Genomic DNA, 18,595 nt, shown 5'->3' on the forward strand with positions numbered 1-18,595 from the left:
TTCCTCCCTCTTCTGCTTCCTCTCACTATGTGCTCTTCCATGTCCATCAGGGCCAGGGCCCATCCCCACTTGCTATCCCAGGAAAAGGCACCTCCAGTCCCTACGCTATCCCTCCCCTCCTGGCAGCCCAGCCAGCCTTCCCTGATAACTGTGGTGTCTGCCCCTTTAAGGGCACACATGCATAGAGTGACGCACCTCTGCTGCTTGTGCACGTAATAAACGGGGCGCGCCACGGATTGCCAGTGTGACCATGGAGCCTGGACAGAGAACACTGTGTCACGTGTTTTCTGTATGCTGGGGGGGGCTAACAGGGCCGAAGGGGCACACCGGCAACTGTCAACAATAACGTCAATATGTCATTGCAGCTATGTTGACACTGGCTCTTGCCTCGAGCATCTCTACCTGTTATCTTCTGGACCCTGGGCAATGCCCAGGGTGTAGCCTACTTTATCCCTCCACTACGTTGTCTTCTCTCATCTGTTCATCCATTGTTACCAGGAATTCCCTCTACCCTGTCAATGATTCCGCCATCTTGAATGTATCCTCTATACGTTTTTTCTGTTACATCCTTACTACTAAATAACTGCAAATACAAATGAAAAAATAGTAAAAGGAAATGAAGGTGAGGTTAAAAAGGGTGGCTAGCCAGTGCATCGTGGGAAAGGAAGACTTTTATACAGCATCAAAGCACAGCATTTCTATAAATGCCAGCTAATCATAATGGCAGTGCCGGGCACGAGGATGATGGCGCTGTAGACATACCCATGCCATGCAGTATTCACGGGCTACTGGAGTGCTCCAACCTTCTTGCCCCCTAGCCGAGAAAGGAAAATTGTATTGGTTGCAAGGGGTAATAGTTGGCCAGAGTGAGATGCAGTGGGTGTGATTGGGCACAGAGAGGCAGCAAAGTTGGCACTTGTAAGAAAACGGAATAGGTGTGGGTATAGCTTCGAGCAGGGAGAGGTACAGGAACAGCGCGGGCATGATACAGTCACTATGTAACCACTCTGTACACACACAGGGAGATGGTCATTTCTGGAGCTTTATGAAAGACAGGAAGTAGCTGCTTTTCAAGAGGTGCTGTGTGGTGTGTCAAGCCTGTCAGATTTAAGATCCTGGAAAGCACACACCTGAGAATGGAGTATTTTGAAATCAAAGTGTTTACCTGCACTGGTCTGGAGGAGTTGGAGCCGCTGGAGCAGTAGAACCCAGCCTCACATAACCCTACAGGAGCCTCCAGCCCAGATGTGTTGCAGAAGTGTCCTGAAGAAGTCATGCCAAGAAAGGTAAGAAACAGTTCAGTGAGCATCGACTGGGATTGCCTGTCAATTTAGCCTAAATGAAGCGGGAAGCCATGGTTTAGGGGGTAAAATAACACATAACGGAGCTATGTACACCTCGTTTGGAAGATATTCAATGGGAATACCTCAACCATCCGATATAGACCGAAACTTGCCTTCTCATGCTTAATGAGCAATTATAACCCTGGTATGGTGCATGCACTCTTCTCATGGCACAATCCTCGGGTTAAAGATTACCACCCCTCACAAATGATCAGTAAGACTTCACACAGAGCATTTATTTACATTGTTGTTCCCACGTCTGTCTCCAAATCATGATGTGCCAGTAGTCAAGACCAATCTATGTTGAGGACACTTCTTTCTCACCAAGCTCCCACCCCCATCACTTCGGCCCCACAGTTCAAACGCCGCCATTAATGTAGGATAACCAAATTTCCAAAGTAAAAAACTGGGATAGGCGATAGACATGAAAGTAGGACTACACTTTTAGCGGACATAAACACAAAAGAGGGACTACAACTCAAACACGACTCCACTTAAACGGTAGTCCAACGTCTATGTTGGTGGCCTGTTTAAACAAAAGGATTTGGGAATGTGTTACAGGCACTGCACTCTCATTTGAGTAGTCGGGCCAGGGTGGAAGGGGGAGGAAATGGGGCATAACAAGTAAGCAGAGAGAGTGGCGCCGGGCCTGATTTTGCAATTAGTTTATTGGTTTCCAGCAAAAACCTGGATGGTAGCTACTCATCCATCAAATCCTGGGACAAGGTTTTAAAACTTAAAAAAAATAAATCTTGTGACCAAGATGAAAATCCCGGGACAGTCCAAGCAAAACCAGGACGTTTGGTTATCCTACATTAATGGACCTCAGCCGCCGTGAGCAATGGTGGCAGCGCACCTGAATCGCAAGATTGGCAGTCTTCCATGCTGGCAATCCCAGTGATGTTGCTATAGTGACCAGGAGTGCAAGGCACTGGGCTAGTGGATGCAGTGGGGCAGTAATGACCTCCTGGGCAGATGTTTCCCATAATGCCATCTGTTGGTGTGGGAGTCGTAGCACCCCCCCTGCAGTAATAACCAGCGGAGCAGAGCCCTGTCGTCATGGTTTGGCCGTGTGACTCGCAATAGTGTCCTGCAATGAGAAGAAACATGCAGTTATGGGTGGAGCACACGCAACATGTGGACTAGCGAGGCAATCACACATAAGAGGTCTATTGTGTATGTGTCATACATTGTCATATATTCTATTCTGCAGTAGTGAAACAAACTCATGTGACAGGGTGAAGTATGACTTTGTATATTTTTCACCTGAATCAATCTTTACCTAACATTAAACGTCATGTGTTATTTAAATCATTAAATTCATGTCAGAGTGTTTATGAAACGTTATGTTGTAGAATGAGAATATGTATGCCTTGAGATATGCTTTCATAATGACTTATTGGTGGAAATGAAACAGTGGTGAGAAAGGTTCTTGGTTACATGAAATTACTTGGGGTCCCCTTTTCACTTCCAACTCACACAAAATACCTTAAGGAGTCTGTTGTGATGGTCGTTCCCCTGCCCTGTCTGCTCTGTATGGAAGTGATGACATGAGTGTCTGAGAGCTAAGTGTAGTGTGAGTGTTCCCTGTTGAGTATTCCTGGATGGCAGTTAGAGGGAGGCTGCTGAGAGAGAGGGTGACCAGTGGGCGTTCCCCAATGTACACAGTCTTGTAACCTGGGCTTATCTAGAATCCACTGTAACAAATCAAGAAGACTCCTTGTCATATGGCGACAAGGTCACTTTGCTACAGAGTCCCAAAAGGATTAAGTCTGGCACCCGCTCCATTTTCAATGTCTTAGTGGTCCCAGAAAATACAGACTCACCTGCTACAACTACTCGGATGAGACACAAATCATCTTCACAATGACACTAACATGACCCTCACTAACTGCCTCGCACAAGTAAAAAGATGGAGGAGGATTCCTAACCTAAAACTTCAGCCAGAGAAGATCGCTTCACCCAATGCTGCACCAGTCGCGTCATTACCCCGGCTGGCAGTAAAGGCCCCTGCCAGAGAAGAAATCGCTTCACCCAATGCTGCACCAGAAGCGTCATTACCCCGGCCGGCAGTAAAGGCCCCTGCCAGAGAAGACATTGCTTCACCCAATGCTGCACCAGAAGCGTCATTACCCCGGCCGGCAGTAAAGGCCCCTGCCAGAGAAGACATCGCTTCACCCAATGCTGCACCTGAAGCGTTATTACCCCGGCCGGCTTTAAAGGACCATGCCAGAGAAGACATCAATTCACCCAATGCTGCACCAGAAGCATCATTGCCCCGGCCAGCAGTAAAGGCCCTCACCCAATGCTGCACCAGAAGCATCATTACCCCAGCTGGCAGTAAAGGCCCCAGCCAGAGAATACATTGCTTCACCCAATGCTGCACCAGAAGCGTCATTACCCCAGCCGGCAGTAAAGGCCCCTGGTGGAGAAGACATCGCTTCACCCAATGCTGCACCAGAAGCATCATTACCCCGGCCGGCAGTAAAGGCCCCTGACAGAGAACACATTGCTTCACTCAATGCTGTGCTAGAAGTGTCATTACCCCGGCCGGCAGTAAAGGCCCCTGCCAGAGAAGAAATCGCTTCACCCAATGCTGCAACAGAAGTGTTATAACCCTGGCCGGCAGTAAAGGCCCCTGCCAGTGAAGACATCGCTTCACCCAATGCTGCACCAGAAGCGTCATTACCCGGCCGACAGTAAAGGCCCCTTCCAGAGAAGACATCACTTCACCCAATACTGCACCAGAAGCATCATTACCCCGGCCGGCAGGAAAGGCCGATGCCAGAGAAGACATCCTTCACCCAATGCTGCAACAGAAGCGTTATAACCCCCGGCCGGCAGTAAAGGCCCTCACCCAATGCTGCACCAGAAGCGTCATTGCCCCGGCCGGCAGTAAAGGCCCCTGGTAGAGAAGACATCGCTTCACCCAATGCTGCACCAGAAGCGTCATTACCCCGGCCGGCAGTAAAGGCCCCTGTCAGAGAAGACATCGCTTCACCCAATGCTGCACCAATAGCATCATTGCCCCGGCCGGCAGTAAAGGCCCTCACCCAATGCTGCACCAGAAGCATCATTGCCCCGGCCGGCAGTAAAGGCCCTCACCCAATGCTGCACCAGAAGCGTCATTACCCCAGCCGGCAGTAAAGGCCCCTGCCAGAGAAGACATTGCTTCACCTAATGCTGCACCAGAAGCGTCATTACCCCAGCCGGCAGTAAAGGCCCCTGGTAGAGAAGACATCGCTTCACCCAATGCTGCACCAGAAGCGTCATTATCCCGGCCGGCAGGAAAGGCCCCGGACAGAGAAGACATTGCTTCACCCAATGCTGTGCCAGAAGCGTCATTACCCCGGCCGGCAGTAAAGACCCCTGCCAGAGAAGACATCGCTTCACCCAAAGCTGCACCAGAAGTGTTATAACCCCGGCTGGCAGTAAAGGCCCCTGCCAGAAAAGACATCGCTTCACCCAATGCTGCACCAGAAGCATGATAACCCCAGCCGGCAGTAAAGGCCCCTAGTAGAGAAGACATCGCTTCACCCAATGCTGCACCAGAAGCGTCATTGCCCCGGCCGGCAGTAAAGGCCCCTGCCAGAGAAGACATCGTTTCACCCAATGCTGCACCAGAAGCGTCATTACCACGGCCGGCAGTAAAGGCCCCTGCCAGAGATGACATCGCTTCACCCAATGCTGCACCAGAAGCGTCATTACCCCAACAGGCAGTAAAGGCCCCTGCCAGAGAAGACATTGCTTCACCCAATGCTGCACCAGAAGCGTCATTACCCCGGCCGGCAGTAAAGGCCCCTGCCAGAGAAAACATCGCTTCACCAAATGCTGCACCAGAAGCGTCATTACCCCGGCCGGCTGTAAAGGCCCCTGCCAGAGAAGACATCACTTCACCCAATGCAGCACCAGAAGCATCATTGCCCGGGCCGGCAGTAAAGGCCCTCACCCAATGCTGCACAAGAAGCATCATTAGCCCAGCTGGCAGTAAAGGCCCCAGCCAGAGAATACATTGCTTCACCCAATGCTGCACCAGAAGCGTCATTACCCCAGCCGGCAGTAAAGGCCCCTGGTAGAGAAGACATCGCTTCACCCAATGCTGCACCAGAAGCGTCATTACCCCGGCCGGCAGTAAAGGCCCCTGACAGAGAACACATTGCTTCACCCAATGCTGTGCCAGAAGCGTCATTACCCCGGCCGGCAGTAAAGGCCCCTGACAGAGAACACATTGCTTCACCCAATGCTGTGCCAGAAGTGTCATTACCCCGGCCGGAAGTAAAGACCCCTGCCAGAGAAGACATCGCTTCACCCAATGCTGCAGCAGAAGTGTTATAACCCTGGCCGGCAGTAAAGGCCCCTTCCAGAGAAGACATCGCTTCACCCAATACTGCACCAGAAGCGTCATTACCCCGGCGGGCAGGAAAGGCCAATGCCAGAGAAGACATCGCTTCACCCAATGCTGCACCAGAAGCGTTATAACCCCGGCCGGCAGTAAAGGCCCTCACCCAGTGCTGCACCAGAAGCGTCATTGCCCCGGCCGGCAGTAAAGGCCCTCACCCAATGCTGCACCAGAAGCATCATTACCCCAGCCGGCAGTAAAGGCCCCTGCCAGAGAAGACATCGCTTCACCCAATGCTGCACCAGAAGCGTCATTACCCCAGCCGGCAGTAAAGGCCCCTGATAGAGAAGACATCGCTTCACCCAATGCTGCACCAGAAGCGTCATTACCCTGGCCGGCAGTAAAGGCCCCTGTCAGAGAAGACATCACTTCACCCAATGCTGCACCAGAAGCATCATTGCCCCGGCCGGCAGTAAATGCCCTCACCCAATGCTGCACCAGAAGCGTCATTGCCCCGGCCGGCAGTAAAGGCCCTCACCCAATGCTGCACCAGAAGCGTCATTACCCCAGCCGGCAGTAAAGGCCCCTGCCAGAGAAGACATCACTTCACCCAATGCTGCACCAGAAGCGTCATTACCCCAGCCGGCAGTAAAGGGCCCTGGTAGAGAAGACATCGCTTCACCCAATGCTGCACCAGAAGCGTCATTACCCCGGCTGGCAGGAAAGGCCCCAGACAGAGAAGACATTGCTTCACCCAATGCTGTGCCAGAAGCGTCATTACCCCGGCCGGCAGTAAAGGCCCCTGCCAGAGAAGACATCGCTTCACCCAGTGCTGCACCAGAAGCGTCATTACCCTGGCCGGCAGTAAAGGCCCCTGCCAGAGAAGACATCGCTTCACCCAATGCTGCACCAGAAGCGTCATTACTCTGGCCGGCAGTAAAGGCCCCTGCCAGAGAAGACATCGCTTCACCCAAAGCTGCACCAGAAGTGTTATAACCCTGGCCGGCAGTAAAGGCCCCTGACAGATAAGACATTGCTTCACCCAATGCTGCACCAGAAGCGACATTACCCCGGCCGGCAGTAAAGGCCCCTGCCAGAGAAGACATCGCTTCACCCAATGCTGCACCAGAGGCGTCATTACCCCGGCCGGCAGGAAAGGCCCCTGCCAGAGAAGACATTGCTTCACCCAATTCTGCACTAGAAGCGTTATAACCCCGGTCGGCAGTAAAGGCCCGTGCCAGAGAAGACATTGCTTCACCCAATGCTGCACCAGAAGCGTCATTACCCCAGCTGGCAGTAAAGGCCCCTGCCAGAGAAGACATTGCTTCACCCAATGCTGCACCAGAAGCATTATTACCCAGGCTGGCAGTAAAGGCCCTCACCCAATGCTGCACCAGTAGCATCATTGCCCTGGCCGGTAGTAAAGGCCCTCACCCAATGCTGCACCAGAAGCATCATTACCCCAGCCGGCAGTAAAGGCCCCTGCCAGAGAAGACATCGCTTCACCCAATGCTGCACCAGAAGCATCATTACCCCGGCTGGCAGTAAAGGCCCTCCCCAATGCTGCACCAGAAGCATCATTGCCCTGGCCGGTAGTAAAGGCCCTCACCCAATGCTGCACCAGAAGCGTCATTACCCCAGCCGGCAGTAAAGGCCCCTGCCAGAGAAGACATCGCTTCACCCAATGCTGCACCAGAAGCTTCATTGCCCCGGCCGGCACTAAAGGCCCTTGCCAGAGAAGACATCGCTTCACCCAATGCTGCACCAGAAGCGTCATTACCCGGCCGGCAGTAAAGTCCCCTGCCAGAGAAGACATTGCTTCACGCAATGCTGCACCAGAAGCGTCATTACCCCAGCCGGCAGTAAAGGCCCCTGCCAGAGAAGACATCGCTTCACCCAATGCTGCACCAGAAGCGTCATTACCCCAGCCGGCAGTAAAGGCCCCTGGTAGAGAAGACATTGCTTCACCCAATGCTGCACCAGAAGGGTCATTACCCCGGACGGCAGTAAAGGCCCCGGACAGAGAAGACATTGCTTCACCCAATGCTGTGCCAGAAGCGTCATTACCCCGGCCAGCAGTAAAGACCCCTGCCAGAGAAGACATCGCTTCACCCAATGCTGCACATGAAGCGTCATTACCCGGCCGGCAGTAAAGGCCCCTGCCAGAGAAGACATCGCTTCACCCAATGCTGCACATGAAGCGTCATTACCCGGCCGGCAGTAAAGGCCCCTGCCAGAGAAGACATCGCTTCACCCAATGCTGCACCAGAAGTGTCATTACCCGGCCGGCAGTAAAGGCCCCTGCCAGAGAAGACATCGCTTCACCCAATGCTGCACCAGAAGCGTCATTACCTCGGCCGGCAGTAAAGGCCCTGCCAGAGAAGACATTGCTTCACCCAATGCTGCACCAGAAGCATCGTTACCCCGGCCGGCAGTAAAGGCCCCTGCCAGAGAAGACATCGCTTCACCCAATGCTGCACCATAAGTGTCAGTACCTGGCTGGCAGTAAAGGCCCCTGCCAGAAAAGACATCGCTTCACCCAATGCTGCACCAGAAGCGTCATTACCCCGGCCGGCAGTAAAGGCCCCTGCCAGAGAAGACATCGCTTCACCCAATGCTGCACATGAAGCGTCATTACCCGGCCGGCAGTAAAGGCCCCTGCCAGAGAAGACATTGCTTCACCCAATGCTGCACCAGAAGCATCATTACCCTGGCCCGCAGGAAAGGCCCCTGCCAGAAAAGACATCGCTTCACCCAATGCTGCACCAGAAGCGTCATTACTCCGGCCGGCAGTAAAGGCCCCTGCCAGAGAAGACATTGCTTCACCCAATACTGCACCAGAAGCATCATTACCCTCGCCAGCAGTAAAGGCCCCTGCCCGAGAACACATCGCTTCACCCAATGCTGCACCAGAAGCATCATTACCCTGGCCAGCAGTAAAGGCCCCTGCCAGAGAAGACATCGCTTCACCCAATGCTGCACCAGAAGCGTCATTACCCCGGCCAGCAGTAAAGGCCCCTGCTAGAGAAGACATTGCTTCACCCAATGCTGCATCAGAAGCATCATTACCGCAGCCGGCAAAAAAGGCCGCTGCCAGAGAAGACATCGCTTCACCCAATGCTGCACCAGAAGCGTCATTACCCCGGCCGGGAGTAAAGGCCCCTCCCAGAGAAGGCATTGCTTCACCCAATGCTGCACCAGAAGCATCATTACCCCAGCCAGCAGTAAAGACCCCTGCCAGAGAAGACATCGCTTCACCCAATGCTGCACCAGAAGCATCATTACCCCGGCCGGCAGTAAAGGCCCTGCCAGAGAAGACATTGTTTCACCCAATGCTGCACAAAAAGCATCATTACCCCGGCCGGCAGTAAAGGCTACTGCCAGAGAAGAAATGGCTTCACCCAATGCTGCACCAGAAGCATCATTACCCCGGCCGGCAGTAAAGGCTCCTGCCAGAGAAGACATTGCTTCGCCCAATGCTGCACCAGAAGCGTCATTACCCTGGCCGGCAGTAAAGACCCCTGCCAGAGAAGACATTGCTTCACCCGATGCTGCACCAGAAGCATCATTGCCCCGGCCGACAGTAAAGACGCCTGCCAGAGAAGACATCGCTTCACCAATGCTGCACCAGAAGCGTCATTACCCCGGCCGGCAGTAAAGGCCCCTGCCAGAGAAAACATTGCTTCACCCAATTCTGCACCAGAAGCGTCATTACCCCAGCCGGCAGTAAAGGCCCCTGCCAGTGAAGACATCGCTTCACCCAATGCTGCACCAGAAGCGTCATTACCCCGGCCTGCAGTAAAGACCCCTGCCAGAGAAGACATCGCTTCACCCAATGCTGCACCAAAAGGGGCATTACCCCGGCCAGCAGTAAAGGCCCCTGCCAGAGAATAAATCGCTTCACCCAATGCTGCACCAGAAGCGGCATTACCCTGGCCGGCAGTAAAGGCCCCTGCCAGAGAAGACATCGCTTCACCCAATGCTGCACCAGAAGCGTCATTACCCCGGCCGGCAGTAGAGGCCCCTGTCAGAGAAGACATCGCTTCACCCAATGTTGCACCAGAAGCATCATTACCCCGGCCGGCAGTAAAGGCCCCTGCCAGTGAAGACATTGCTTCACCCAATGCTGCACCAGAAGCGTCATTACCCCGGCCGGCAGTAGAGGCCCCTGTCAGAGAAGACATCGCCTCACCCAATGCTGCACCAGAAGCGTCATTATCCCGGCCGGCAGTAAAGGGTACTGCCAGAGAAGACATTGCTTCACCCAATGCTGCACCAGAGGCATCATTACCCTGGCCGGCAGTAAAGGCCCCTGTCAGAGAAGACATCGCTTCACCCAATGTTGCACCAGAAGCGTCATTACCCCGGCCAGCAGTAAAGACCCTTGCTAGAGAAGACATCGCTTCACCCACTGCTGCACCAGAAGCGTCATTACCCCGGCCGGCAGTAAAGGCACCTGCCAGAGAGACATCACCTCACCCAATGCTGCACCAGAAGCGTCATTATCCCGGCCGGCAGTAAAGGGTACTGCCAGAGAAGACATCGCTTCACCCAATGCTGCACCAGAGGCGTCATTACCCCGGCCGGCAGTAAAGGCCCCTGCCAGAAAAGACATTGCTTCACCCAATGCTGCACCAGAAGCGTCATTACCCCGGCCGGCAGTAAAGGCCCCTGCCAGAGAAGACATCGCTTCACCCAATGCTGCACCAGAAGCATCATTACCCCGGCCGGCAGTAAAGGCCCCTGTCAGAGAAGACATCGCTTCACCCAATGTTGCACCAGAAGCGTCATTACCCCGGCCGGCAGTAAAGACCCCTGCCAGAGAAGACATCGCTTCACCCAATGCTGCACCAGAAGCGTCATTACCCCGGCCGGCAGTAAAGGCCCCTGCCAGAGAGACATTGCTTCACCCAATGCTGCACCAGAAGCGTCATTATCCCGGCCGGCAGTAAAGGCCCCTGCCAGAGAAGACATCGCTTCACCCAATGCTGCACCAGAAGCGTCATTACCCCGGCCGGCAGTAAAGGCCCCTTCCAGAGAAGACATCGCTTCACCCAATGCTGCACCAGAAGCGTCATTACCCCGGCCGGCAGTAAAGGCCCCTTCCAGAGAAGACATCGCTTCACCCAATGCTGCACCAGAAGCGTCGTTACCCCGGCCGGCAGTAAATGCCCCTGCCAGAGAAGACATTGCTTCACCCAATGCTGCACCAGAAGCATCGTTGCCCCGGTCGGCAGTAAAGACCCCTGCCAGAGAAGACATCGCTTCACCCATTGCTGCACCAGAAGCGTCATTACACCGGCCGGCAGTAAAGGCCCCTGCCAGAGAAGACATTGCTTCACCCAATGCTGCACCAGAAGCGTCATTACCCTGGCCGGCAGTAAAGGCCCCTGCCAGAAAAGACATCGCTTCACCCAATGCTGCACCAGAAGCGTCATTACCCCGGCCGGCAGTAAAGGCCCCTGCCAGAGAAGACGTCGCTTCACCCAATGCTGCACCAGAAGCGTCATTACCCCGGCCGGCAGTAAAGACCCCTGCCAGAGAAGACATCGCTTCACCCAATGCTGCACCAGAAGCGTCATTACCCCGGCCGGCAGTAAAGGCCCCTGCCAGAGAAGACATCGCTTCACCCAATGCTGCACCAGAAGCGTCATTACCCCGGCCAGCAGTAAAGGCCCCTGCCAGAGAAGACATCGCTTCACCCAATGCTGCACCAGAAGCGTCATTACCCCGGCCGGCAGTAAAGACCCCTGCCAGAGAAGACATCGCTTCACCCAATGCTGCACCAGAAGTGTCATTACCCCAGCCGACAGTAAAGGCCCCTGCCAGAGAAGACATCGCTTCACCCAATGCTGCACCAGAAGTGTCATTACCCCAGCCCACAGTAAAGGCCCCTGCCAGAGAAGACATCGCTTCACCCAATGCTGCACCAGAAGTGTCATTACCCCGGCCAGCAGTAAAGGCCCCTGCCAGAGAAGACATCGCTTCACCCAATGCTGCACCAGAAGCGTCATTTCCCCTGCCGGCAGTAAAGGCCCCTGCCAGAGAAGACATCGCTTCACCCAATGCTGCACCAGAAGCGTCATTACCCCGGCCGGCAGTAAAGGCCCCTGCCAGAGAAGACATCGCTTCACCCAATGCTACACCAGAAGCGTCATTACCCCGGCCGGCAGTAAAGGCCCCTGCCAGAGAAGACATCGCTTCACCCAATTCTGCACCAGAAGCGTCATTACCCCGGCCGGCAGTAAAGGCCCCTGCCAGAGAAGACATCGCTTCACCCAATGCTGCACCAGAAGCGTCATTACCCCGGCCGGCAGTAAAGGCCCCTGCCAGAGAAGACATCGCTTCACCCAATTCTGCACCAGAAGCGTCATTACCCCGGCCGGCAGTAAAGGCTACTGCCAGAGAGACATCGCCTCACCCAATGCTGCACCAGAAGCGTCATTACCCCGGCCGGCAGTAAAGGCCCCTGCCAGAGAAGACATCGCTTCACGGAATGCTGCACCAGAAGCGTCATTACCCCGGCCGGCAGTAAAGGCCCCTGCCAGAGAAGACATCGCTTCACCCAATGCTGCACCAGCAGCGTCATTACACCGGCCGGCAGTAAAGGCCCCTGCCAGAGAAGACATCGCTTCACCCAATGCTGCACCAGCAGCGTCATTACCCCGGCCGGCAGTAAAGGCCCCTGCCAGAGAAGACATTGCTTCACCCAATGCTGCACCAGAAGCGTCATTACCCCGGCCGGCAGTAAAGGCCCCTGCCAGAGAAGACATCACTTCACCCAATTCTGCACCAGAAGCATCATTAACCCGGCCGGCAGTAAAGGCCCCTGCCAGAGAAGACATCGCTTCACCCAATGCTGCACCAGAAGCATCATTGCCCCATTCGGCATTAAAGACCCCTGCCAAAGAAGACATCGCTTCACCCAATTCTGCACCAGAAACGTCATTACCCCGGCCGGCAGTAAAGGCCCCTGTCAGAGAAGACATCGCTTCACCCAATGTTGCACCAGAAGCGTCATTACCCCGGCCAGCAGTAAAGACCCCTGCCAGAGAAGACATCGCTTCACCCAATGCTGCACCAGAAGCGTCATTACCCCGGCCGGCAGTAAAGGCCCCTGCCAGAGAGACATCGCTTCACCCAATGCTGCACCAGAAGCGTCATTATCCCGGCCGGCAGTAAAGGCCCCTGCCAGAGCAGACATCGCTTCACCCAATGCTGCACCAGAAGCGTCATTACCCCGGCCGGCAGTAAAGGCCCCTTCCAGAGAAGACATCGCTTCACCCAATGCTGCACCAGAAGCGTCATTACCCCGGCCGGCAGTAAATGCCCCTGCCAGAGAAGACATCGCTTCACCCAATGCTGCACCAGAAGCATCGTTGCCCCGGTCGGCAGTAAAGACCCCTGCCAGAGAAGACATCGCTTCACCCATTGCTGCACCAGAAGCGTCATTACACCGGCCGGCAGTAAAGGCCCCTGCCAGAGAAGACATCGCTTCACCCAATGCTGCACCAGAAGCGTCATTACCCTGGCCGGCAGTAAAGGCCCCTGCCAGAAAAGACATCGCTTCACCCAATGCTGCACCAGAAGCGTCATTACCCCGGCCAGCAGTAAAGGCCCCTGCCAGAGAAGACATCGCTTCACCCAATGCTGCACCAGAAGCGTCATTACCCCGGCCAGCAGTAAAGGCCCCTGCCAGAGAAGACATCGCTTCACCCAATGCTGCACCAGAAGCGTCATTAGCCCGGCCGGCAGTAAAGACCCCTGCCAGAGAAGACATCGCTTCACGCAATGCTGCACCAGAAGCGTCATTACCCCGGCCGGCAGTAAAGGCCCCTGCCAGAGAAGACATCGCTTCACGCAATGCTGCACCAGAAGCGTCATTACCCCGGCCGGCAGTAAAGGCCCCTGCCAGAGAAGACATTGCTTCACCCAATGCTGCACCAGAAGAATCATTACCCCGGCCGGCAGTAAAGCCCCTGGTAGAGAAGACATCGCTTCACCCAATGCTGCACCAGAAGCGTCATTACCCCGGCCGGCAGTAAAGGCCCTGCCAGAGATGACATCGCTTCACCCAATGCTGCACCAGAAGCGTCATTACCCCGGCCGGCAGTAAAGGCCCCTGCCAGAGAAGACATCGCTTCACCCAATGCTGCACCAGAAGTGTCATTACCCCGGCCGACAGCAAAGGCCCCTGCCAGAGAAGACATCGCTTCACCCAATGCTGCACCAGAAGCGTCATTACCCCAACAGGCAGTAAAGGCCCCTGCCAGAGAAGACATCGCTTCACCCAATGCTGCACCAGAAGCATCATTGCCCCATTCGGCATTAAAGACTCCTACCAAAAGAACACCTCAAATGTGGTCCCGAATCCCAGGATCCTTAGGGACAATGGGCGTACCCTGAAACCACAAGTCAACGTGAGTAGGGCAAGATAAGACTGGGAAACCCCCACTTTCTGATGCTCCTGTTTTATTTGCACTTATTAACGGCGTGGCAACTAAAAGCACAGAATGGATACAACTTGAGAAAAAAAAGACATACACTACAACGTTGAGAATGTAACTTGTGTTCTCCCAACACATCCTGAATTGCTCAGTAACAGTAGCAGCCTTCTATCTGAGTAAATAACTCTTCTCCTGGGTCTTCTCCATGTGCTTTTGGATATACGGGTCACAGACCCTAAATCACAAAAGTCAGAGATTGTTTTCCAGCATCATAAGAGACCACTGTGCCTTTGTCCAAAACGAGCAAGTCAAGATTCTTCACAAACACAGTTGTGCACAGGCTGTGCCTAGTGCAAAAAATTCATGCTTATGTGTGCACATAATGCAAATGGATATTTTTCATGAAATAAAAAGGTTTTTCTAACATTGACAGGTTGGTGAATGCGCCCTGGCCAGACAGTGGCGTATGTGCTCGTCTGTGGCTCACGGGCTTCATACAGCCCCCTCCCCCTCTTTGTGAATCTAGGCCTTATGTTGATTTGTGTCCAGAAAAAAAGGTTTGTGGATAGGCCCCAAAGTGCTTTGGTCCTCCCTAATAACTTCTAATTCAGCAGCAACGTGTCCAACCCCAAATAGCAACAGCAACGTTTAATGAAGGAGAGGAGCGCCTCGAGTGCAGTCTGGAAAGAGGTCCCCGAGCAGCATCGGTGCAGCCCCCCCCTAGACCTGCAAACATGAGAAAGAGGCAGTGGAGAGATGAGGGCGGGAACAAGTGGCAGAAGGAATGGCGCGTATTATGGAAGAGTGCAGAGGAACACGTGACATGAGGAGGAATAGGAAGGTCTGGCAATATCCAAGAGAGCGCTGAGGAGCAGGCCCTGAACACAGCAGAAGGAACAGATGAAAGACAGCGGACGAAGATTGAGACTGCAAAGGAGACTGACATAGACAAGGAAGAAAGACCAACTAATGCAGCCGCAGAAATGCAAGATTCAGAAGACAGTTGGGAGGTTTCCAGATGTGGACTTCAGGAAGAAGAATGTGACACTTTGGGTCTTGTTCTCCTCCTCCAATATGCAGTGAACAAGGAAAACCGGTTACCCCTCCCTCGAGACCATGTGATTAGGTAGAAACTGACATTCTTAAATGCCGTTTCTTATTTCGGTATTGTATTCAACAAAGCACAATTTTTCTAAACAATATCAAAATGTATTAAGATCATTTAGTAAAAAACAAACACAACATATTTCAATTACATGTGACTCACTTATACATGTAAGTATTCATAAGTAATGGTATTGTGGGGTAAGTACGCTATGTGATTTTAAATCTCTTTAGCAAATACACCATTTACTATCCCTAACACTGTTCAACTGTTGGTGTCGGGCCTTCTTCAGGACGTCAGGGATAATGCAATTAGACATAAGTGCCAAAATATATGTCGACTTTTCCCAGGCTTGAACCAACAGCCTGCACGCTGTTTTTTCCAGCTTCCCAGTGAAAAGTAAACACAGGGACAGGTCTCTTATAGGCCCTTCACTGTGAGCGGCACAAGGAAGGACACAATTCGTTGATCAATAGTAAATGGTGTATGTGCTAAAGAGAATTAGAAACACATAATGTACTAACCCCTCAATACCATTACTTATGAATACTTAAATAAATGAGTCAAATGTAATTAAAAATATGTTGTGTTTATGTTTTTTACAAAATGATCTCAATAAATTGTCATATTGATTAGAAAAATTGTGCTTGGTTGTTACAATACCGAAATAAGACACGGTATTTAAGAATGTCACTGTCTACCTAGTCACGGGGTCACAAGGGAGGAGTAACCAGTTTTCCTTTTTCACTGCATATTGTTTACTATCCTTCTGCATCTAAAGTGGTCCCCGGATAACAAAACATTGGGAAGTACCCATTTCCACGCTACTCCTTCACCAATAGACACTCATTGACAATGCCAACAGTTTGGGCTTTTGGGGAGGCATGGGAAAAGCACTTGCCAGGCACAGCCGTAGTGCTATTAACTGGCCATTGATGGTAGCAGTTGCAGAACAGTGTGAGTACCTGGGCATCTAATAGCAATGCCAGGCAAATTAATAATACTTATACACGGCCAAGACTGTTGGCTTTCCCAATGCCTGTTTTTAACAGGACTTCAGTGAAGGACACACATAGTGCTTATAAATCGAGTGGTTGAAGCCAGACCTGTTCTCCATCTTGTTTACAATACTACTTTGTTCACAACTCCAATTAAGTCATTATTTCCCAGAAGACTGCTTTAAAAAAAGAAAAAAAAGACTTGCAGGCACTTCGAGCATAACGTTTGATGGTAAGGCTTTAAAAAATCAGCTCAACGAGATTCCATGAAGATGTGCTTTGGACAGAGAGGGACAGGAAGTGGGTGGGCATGGACATAGTAATTAGCATGGCCATGGGCAATCAATGGGTGGGAAACATCTGAACAACACCTACAAAGCAGTGTTTCCCTCGTCATATGCCATTTCTACCTCTCTGTACTCTCATGTAATAATGTCAGCATGTAGGTGGTGCTAAAGCTTCACTTAATAGCCAACACTAAAACATCTTACACACTCGGAAAGGCCAATAGGTCTTAGCCAGTCACATGTCAAGCCACCACTAGAGATGCAAGGGAGGAGGAGCTGGTGAAGGAAAGTCCCATGAGCCACCTGGGCTTCAAGTACACCACTGGCTCCTCCCACTGTTTACCATAGCCCAGGATTTTCAAGATGGCGTCTTCCGTACCTGGATCGCATGGTACACACTGATCTCTGGCATCATGTCCCCGCTGTGGATTGTAGGTCCCTCTGGGGCAGGGAAACTGGTCTGCAGACACGGTTCCTGGGGGGCAGTAATAGCCAGCGGGACATTCGTTTCCAACCAAGGACGACGAATTTAGAGGACAAAAAAATCTGTCTCAAGAATGACAAAATAAGGGAAAGTTGATGTCAGCCGACAAACACTGTCACATATGCACAGCTGCACACAGACACTGTCACACATGCACATATGCGCAGCTGCACGCAAACACTGACACACATGCACATAGCTCAGCTCCACAGTTAATCGCCAACTCTCTCCCCCATGTACAGTTACACAGCTACACCCCAACACTGGGAAATGAGAATTGCCTGTGTATAGTTGGAATGGGATCTGGAAAGGTTCCAAAAAGTGAGTAAAGGGATAACTTGGGCACTTGTCCATAGACATTCCAACATTCTCCACCCGTACCTCCCCCTTTTGGAAAAAGGCAGATGGAGACATGTATTCTTTTGTTGGCATAAAAGGCTGCAGGTTTATTATCACAACATTACTAAACACTACATGTTTGTCATCACTGCAAAACCAAACTTCGTGCAATTGTTCTCCAGGTCCGAAGACCAGCTGACTGCTCCATCTCAAAAACATTGCTTCCCTTTCCAACCAAGCCCACTCTAGGCCAAAGCTCCCCAACCATTGTTGTCTGCACCCCACCTGCCCTTGCATGTGATCCTGGGCTGGAGCAGTGGCGTTCATGCCGGGGCAAGCCGAGCCCTCTTCGATACCTCCAGCACCCTTGCTGCTAGGCCTCAGAGGAGCGCTGATCACAAGAGGAGCGAATACACCTCCCACTTTCCCACAGCTCGTTTGTAGTACCTACAGTGTTACTGGTCGCAAAACCACTGCCACGCCACAGATGAGTCCATGCCCTTCCGTGGCTCCCCCAATTAATGCTCATTACACCAGCAGCTTTGTGCACAATTTCCAAAAATGCGAATCCATGCACGCTCTAGACAAGTGAACTCCATCTTTCTCGTAATACTCTGGAGAATTTAGGTTGAACAAACGGTGCATGACCTGGGTGAAACCTCTGCCCCTGCAGAACTTGGCCATTGCACCATTTAATTTTCTCCTTGATTTTTCCACAGCCGAATGACATCGGCTCCTCTCCACTTTTGCTTTGGTATAACCTCGGATCAGATGATCTCGGTATCTCCCAACTGGGCGGCCAATTCCTGCAAGGTGTCCATCATTTCCCTCATTAGTTCCCCTCTGCCGAGGTTTGTAAAGTTATTTCTACCCAGGTGAATCGTTAATGGGTGGGGCCTGGGATTTCTATTCAACAGCCTTTCCACGTGCCCTAGCAGCTGCCCCCGTCTCATCCCGGGCACCCCATGCCACCAGATCTGAAACTCGCTAGCCGTCATCCTCTCCCTCTCTGGGGTCCCTTTATCCATGATCCTTGTCATGAAGGAATGCCTACACCCAAACGGACTGCTTCTTCCTTTGAGCTGCTGCTTTTTGAGAGATGAGAATGTGGCAAATTAACATCACATTTTGCTTCCATCTCCCTATTGTCATAATTGCTTCCGGCCTCACGCCCACCCTGCTACTCATGTGGCTGCCCCGATTCTAAATGAATGGGTCCCAAAAACCCCTTCTGTCACTCCCATGTCCTTTAA

At 52.5% G+C, this 18,595-nt stretch overlaps 2 protein-coding genes across 2 annotated transcripts; both read right to left on the reverse strand.

Moving 5' to 3' along the window:
• Positions 1–6,188: 6,188 nt before the first annotated feature.
• On the reverse strand, positions 6,189–7,085 carry LOC138487229 (uncharacterized transmembrane protein DDB_G0289901-like). Its single transcript, XM_069613866.1, has one exon. The coding sequence runs from the start codon at positions 7,083–7,085 to the stop codon at positions 6,189–6,191; it is 897 nt and encodes a 298-aa protein (XP_069469967.1).
• Positions 7,086–10,428: 3,343 nt separating this feature from the next.
• Positions 10,429–12,024, reverse strand: LOC138487231 (spidroin-1-like). The gene has a single exon (XM_069613867.1). It carries the CDS (start codon positions 12,022–12,024, stop codon positions 10,429–10,431), a length of 1,596 nt encoding a protein of 531 aa, XP_069469968.1.
• Positions 12,025–18,595: the final 6,571 nt, after the last annotated feature.

Source organism: Ambystoma mexicanum, chromosome 9 (genome assembly GCF_040938575.1).
Source record: "Ambystoma mexicanum isolate Mex_15411 chromosome 9, UKY_AmexF1_1, whole genome shotgun sequence".
In the NCBI taxonomy this organism is placed as follows: Eukaryota; Metazoa; Chordata; class Amphibia; order Caudata; family Ambystomatidae; genus Ambystoma; species Ambystoma mexicanum.

Coding starts and splice junctions, on each gene's coding strand:
- LOC138487229 (XM_069613866.1), bottom strand. CDS start 7,085: ATGCTACTGGTGCAGCATTGGGTGAGGGCCTTTACTGCCAGCCTGGGT.
- LOC138487231 (XM_069613867.1), bottom strand. CDS start 12,024: ATGTCTTCTCTGGCAGGGGCCTTTACTGCCGGCCGGGGTAATGACGCT.